The 6000-nt window shown below is 48.9% G+C and overlaps 1 protein-coding gene across 1 annotated transcript; it reads right to left on the bottom strand.

The window, feature by feature from the left end:
* Positions 1-4198: 4198 nt before the first annotated feature.
* Positions 4199-4894, bottom strand: RAB9B (RAB9B, member RAS oncogene family). Its single transcript, XM_056859595.1, has one exon. It carries the CDS (start codon positions 4887-4889, stop codon positions 4284-4286), a length of 606 nt encoding a protein of 201 aa, XP_056715573.1. The 5' UTR covers positions 4890-4894; the 3' UTR covers positions 4199-4283.
* Between the last annotated feature and the right edge of the window lie 1106 nt (positions 4895-6000).

The following is a 6000-nucleotide window of genomic DNA, read 5'->3' on the forward strand; positions in this document are numbered from 1 at the left end:
TTGATCAGCCAGCAGTTATGTTGTGGAGGTTTACCAAAAATAGGCTGAGATATCCAGAGACTCAACCCTGATTGTAGCACCTTAAAGCTCCAGACCCCGATCTTCAATCTCCTCCTTGTGGTTGGAATGAGCAGCTAAGCCTCCTTGTTCAAACCAAAGCACAAATCCACCAGGAACCCTCTAGCACAGAGAAGAAATCTTCTACCCAGAAAAACCAGGTAACCAAGAAGGTTGACAAAAAGACTAATTGCAGAATGGATACTCAAGGGGTACATGTGATACATTAATAAAACTTTAATACATTACAAACAGTAAAAAAAAGTTTCATTAAACCCAAACACTTTTCAGCCAATAGGGCTTCCTCAGTGGTTCAAATCATCAAAATACACGCCACAAAGTAAAATTATTTAAAATACAACATATAGCATTTCTGACCAAGCTCTAAAACACACACAAAAAGCAGGGCCAGTTCATTAACTAAATAATCCCCCTTCATTATTGAAATAGATTAGGACCTTCGAGAATAATTTTTCAGATTGTTACAAGATACAGCCCTGAATGTGGATATGCACACTATAGAGCTACGATATTTTCTGACCTTGCTTACTGAGATATTTAGACCAGGCACTAACAACAATCTGAAAAATTATTCATGAAGGTCCTAATCTATTGCAGAAATGCTGTATTTTGTATTTTAAATAATTTTATTTTATGGTGTGTACTTTAACAATTTGTTAAAGGAAGGCCTATTGGCAAAAACACATTTGATTTTAATGGATTTTTAAAAACTATTTGTAATGTATTAAAGTTTGGTTAATTTACAGCATTTACCCCTTAAGTATTTATATGGAACAGTGACGATAAGACAACCCCTGCTGGATCAGAGAAATGCTCCATCTGGTCCAGCACCCTGGTTCCCACAGTGGCCAGATGCCCCAGAAGGACTATAAGCACGGCATGAAAACCATGTAAACCAAACCCATCAACTGATATTCAGAGAGTTACTGCCTCCAGCATCTAAGTTCCTATTAGATACCATGACTCAACCATGGATATCCTCCAGGAATATGTGCAATCATTCAATTATGCATTGCATGAAGTAGTATTTTGCTTGTCTTGAACCTATTACTCATCAGTGTCATTCTGTGCCCGTATATTCTAGGATCACGGGAGAGGGAGATAGTTCTCTGTACCCAGTTTTTATGTGCTCTGTGGAATTATGTGAACCTCTATCATGTCCTCCTCTCCCAGTCATCTTTTTTTCTAAACTGAACAGCTCCAGATGCTTCAGCATTTCTGTGCAGGAAGGTGCTCCGACCTCTTGAAGTACCCAGAGGATGAAATCTCACAGAATCCATCGCCCATTAAGTCTTTACTTCTACCTGCTCTCCATGCTGGATCTCAATGTGGGGAGGCAGCTAAGACCACACCACTGCTAGATTTGGGTGCAAGCATAGAGGTTTCCAGACAGGTATCAGGCACACCTGGTGAAACTGGCTATGGTTCGCCATGGACTTGCTCTTTTCATGTGCTCTTTTTATGAACAAAAACACAAGGAAGGAGGTTTATCATTCCCTTAAATACATTCACGTTTTATTGGCTTCATCAAGTCTCAGTCTTGCCTCTTTATATTCCAGTCTCCTCTAAAGTACAAGAGCACCCATGAGAAAGTCAGAGAGAGAGAGAGGAAGAGAATCTCTGGACGGGTGAAGCAAGCAATTGGGAATAAGGCCTTGCAAAGCAAGATCTTCAGCCGTGTGTCTCCCAGTAGACATCAGTTGCACTCTGAAATAAATTATTAAGCACTAAAAATGCTATATTTAAAAAAAAAGAATGTAAAAAATACACAAACCCAACACAATATTGGATCTGGACATAAACAGAAACATCTAGTAATTGAAGGTGCCAAAGTGTATACTTCTGACTTCACAAAGTATTAACACACGTGGTTTGGTTCACTTAACTGGACATTTTCCCAGTTTGGTCAACACACACTCTGGACAACCTATAATGTGCATTATCCCTGGTATCTAGGGTAGTCCCACAGCAATCGCCGCCTTTTCAGTGGGAAACACCACAGGTTACAGCCCAGAGGGTTGCATGCGTCAAAATAGCACCCAACTGGATCTACAAGAAAAGAAGTTGAGCTCTCACCAACACCTGGGTCACTTCAGAAACAAGCCCTGCTCAGCTCAGCTCCCAACTGCAACTGGGCAATTAAAAGCACTTAAAATGGGTAATAAATTACTATAAGACCAAAGACAGAAGACGAGAGACCAGCAGTCTCTGGGGTTGGAGAGGAGGCTTCAGAGTCACATACACAAACTTGCCAGTTATTTGCCGCAGGAAAGGTTCTCTGGTCTCAGACCTTTTAAGCAAAAAAACTGAAATAGCTTTGTACCTACAGGCATGTTCTTCCATGCAAGGATGGGTGACAATTTCCAGGAGTTCCTGCAGAGGGTGCACGCCTATCACTTAGCATTTTTATGGCCAATTCATGGCACTAATTGTGCAGAGGAGAACAGAAGAGACATCAAATTACAAGCTACCAAGCAAATGAAGCCGCTGCTTAGCAGAATATGTTCAGAAGAGGGGCCCCAGTGGCTGTGACCCCTCACAGCTGTTCTGGGGCCTTGGCAGGGTAATTCTCCCCTTGGACAGCTGCTGCATTTTTGCTCCACTGCTGTTAGGCGTAATTCAAGGCTGTAGGGGAAATGCAGCTGACCTGAGAGCAATGACACCAATTCATGGGTTGTAACTCAGAGTTTCCTGTATAAAGCAGAAGTCTGGTGGTACCTTAAATGCTAACAACATTGATTCCAGCGTGTTAGTCTATAAAGTGCCACTTGGGTTCTGTTTGAGTTCGCCACAATAGACTAACATGGCTACCCTGGTGGTCCCTTCCAACTCTATGCTTCCATGCGTCTATGAATTTTCCTGTCTAAAGCACAGCCGCTTTCAAGCACCACTGGACAGCTGCCCTCAAACTTTGCAATGAAGTGTGGAAGGATCACAGCAGGGGCCTGGAGTATTCCACTCCCATCACAGCCTGCCCAAGACCAAACCAATGTTGGAACCACAGCAGGTCCTGAAGAAACTTTGGATTGCCCCCCACCTCTTCCCCCAAGGAAAATTAGTCCTCCCTGATGGGAGGGAAGTAAACACACAGCCTAACCTGGAGAAGGCATGGATTCTATTCAGACACCACAGAGAAATCCAGCTGCTGAGGAACCTTCAAAACACCCCTAATAATTCTATTCCTATCAGAGAGAGGAGGATGCTAGGAAACTGCCACAGGGATTCCACAAAAGATCCATATCTGGGATCTAATTCCTTGCTTGCACGGAAAATCTGACTGTCCTTTCTGAGAGGTGAAACACAGGCTCCACATGGAGATGCCCCATGATTCAGGTAGACAGCACATCCAGGGCAAGGAGGAAGCACAGGACAGGAATGATGCCCAGAGGCTGCCACATTCTCTCTCTCTCACACACACACACACAGCTCCCTTTTCAAAGATCCAGTGTGCTCACAACTTTGCAGTGTGCGCCACTGAGTGCTGCTCACTAAAGCCATTCTCTGCCCAAGGGGTTTCAGAAGACTAAAGAAGGATGGTGCTTTCCATAGCAGAGCAGAGGGAACAAGCTAGAAAAGGCAAGGTCAGGAGGGAAAGAAACAAAAGAATGGGGGTGTTTAGCCTCTGCACCAGGCAATACCATCACTGCCCTGCGAAATGCCAAGCTGCAAGCAACTGTGCCCTCAAACAGTGTCTCCCGCTTTCCCTGGGCATGTATGCACACACCTAGGCCCTAAGCCTCCCCTCTAACAGCCCACCCTCCCACAATTCTTTTATTCCCACCCAATCCTCATACTAAAAAGGCAAACCGTGGGGTTGTTACTCCTATGCTCAGCACCACCAGAAATATTCAAGGCTATGGGACTCTGGCTCAGCGACTTTTTTTTGCTCTTTTGTTGGCTTCCCCCAGCAACCTTAGGAACATCCTGAAGGGCAGCAGAATATAATTTTCCAGTTCATAAAATACTTTGTGGAATGTCTACAGTGGTTGCCACACACCTCATTGGCAGCTCTGGCCCATAGAACAACTCTATTTGGTCTGGTGTTGCGCCCATTATATTAGGTATGCTAAGAGAGAGGAATGGCTACCTCCGACTGTCTCTGGGCCACCTTTCTGCCCTTTCTGGCTACATTCTAAGGGCCTTCTCCAGAACCTCTACTGCGGGGTGCCTGGTTCCAGGATCTGGCTTCTGTTGCATGGCTGCTCTCAACAGCACGAAGACCCCGACTTGGCACTAGAGTGAAGGTCAATGGTGTGGCCCAGCATGCAGTGCTCCAGCTGCTCCTCCACAGCCAACACCTGCCGAACAGCTTCTTCAAAGGCCACGGCCACGTTTGTGTCGTCCTTGGCACTGGTCTCCAGGTAGGGGTAATTTCCATTTTCCAAGCACCAGGCTTGGGCTTCTTCGGTGGTCACCTGCCTCTCCACCTTGTCTACCTTGTTGCCCAGCACAACGAAAGGGAAGTGGTCAGGATCCTTCACGTTGGCATAACAGACAAACTCCTTCTGCCAGTGGCCCAGATTCTCAAAGCTCTGGTGGTTGTCTACACTGAAGGTCAACAGGCAGCAGTCTGCCCCTCTGTAAAAGGGGGTCCGCAGGCTCTTGAAGCGCTCCTGGCCTGCCGTGTCCCAAATCTGGAGGGTCACAAAGCGCCCGTCCACTTCCAGGTCCCGGTTGAGGAACTCCACCCCGATGGTGTGGAAAGCTTGAGAGTCAAACTTGTTGGTGACGTAGCGGTTCATGAGGGAGCTCTTCCCAACGCCACCATCGCCCAGGAGAATCACCTTCAGCAGCAGCGACTTCCCACTCATGGCAACGGCCTGCAACCAGAAGAAGAGTTGGTTTTTATATGCCGACTTTCTTTACCACTTAAGGAAGAATCAAACTGGCTTGCAATCACTGTCACTTCCCCTCCCCACAACAGACACCCTGGGAGGTAGGTGGGGTTAAGAGAGCTGTGACTAGACCAAGGTGACCCAGCTGGCTTTGTGTGTAGGAGTGGGGAAACAAATCCAGTCCACCAGATTAGCCTCCGCCGCTCACGTGGAGGAGTGGGGAATCAAAGCCCGGTTCTCCAGATCAGAGTCCACCGCTCCAAACCACCGCTCTTGACCACTACACCATGCTGACAAAGAGACCCAAAGAGTTAAGATGAAGGAGTGGGGTGGGTGCAGGGGGTTTACATGCTCTCCTGGCAGAACAAGGATAAGGGCAACTCCCGGAGTGGGAGGGGACACAACACAGCCTGCCTCAAAGATGAGAAACTCAAAGAGGCTCCCCCACCCCTTTCCATGAGATTCTAATCTGAGGTTGGAAGCTGGGAGGCGCAGCTCTGATGGAGGCACCGAGGAGGCACGGGAGGGGAGGGGAGGGGAGGGGGGCATGAGCCAGGGGTAGGGTTGCCAGGCCCTTCGGAGCCTGAGGAGGGCGGAGTCTGGGGAGGGACTTCAACGCCATAGAGTCCGATGGCCAAAGCGGCCACATTCTCCAGGTGAGCTGACCTCTATCCGCTGGAGATCAGTTGCAACAGCAGGAGATCTCCAGCTGCGACCTGGAGGTTGGAAACCCCAGCCAGGGGCAAGGCACAGCCACAAAGGCTCGACTTCCCGCCCTATCCCCACGCAGAGCCCGGGGCGCAGGCAGCAGGTGCGCGGGGCAGACCGCAGCCTCGAGGCCCGGGGAACCCTCGCCTTTGAACTGACGGCAGAGGGATGGCGTAGGCGTGACGCTGCAGCCCCAGAAGGAGGATGCCGCCCCGCGGAGGCCCCGGGAGGCCCCCGGCACGCTCCACCCGCAGCGCACCTGCTCGGCCGGCCCGGACCCGGGCGGCTCTGGGACGACGCGCGTCTCCTCCGCTCTCCCCGGCTGACCAGCAGCAGCGACCGTGCGGACCCCAGCGAGGCCGGCTCCTCTGCGCATGCG

The sequence above is a fragment of the Euleptes europaea genome, chromosome 13 (genome assembly GCF_029931775.1).
Source record: "Euleptes europaea isolate rEulEur1 chromosome 13, rEulEur1.hap1, whole genome shotgun sequence".
Classification (NCBI taxonomy): Eukaryota; Metazoa; Chordata; class Lepidosauria; order Squamata; family Sphaerodactylidae; genus Euleptes; species Euleptes europaea.

Coding starts and splice junctions, on each gene's coding strand:
- RAB9B (XM_056859595.1), bottom strand. CDS start 4,889: ATGAGTGGGAAGTCGCTGCTGCTGAAGGTGATTCTCCTGGGCGATGGT.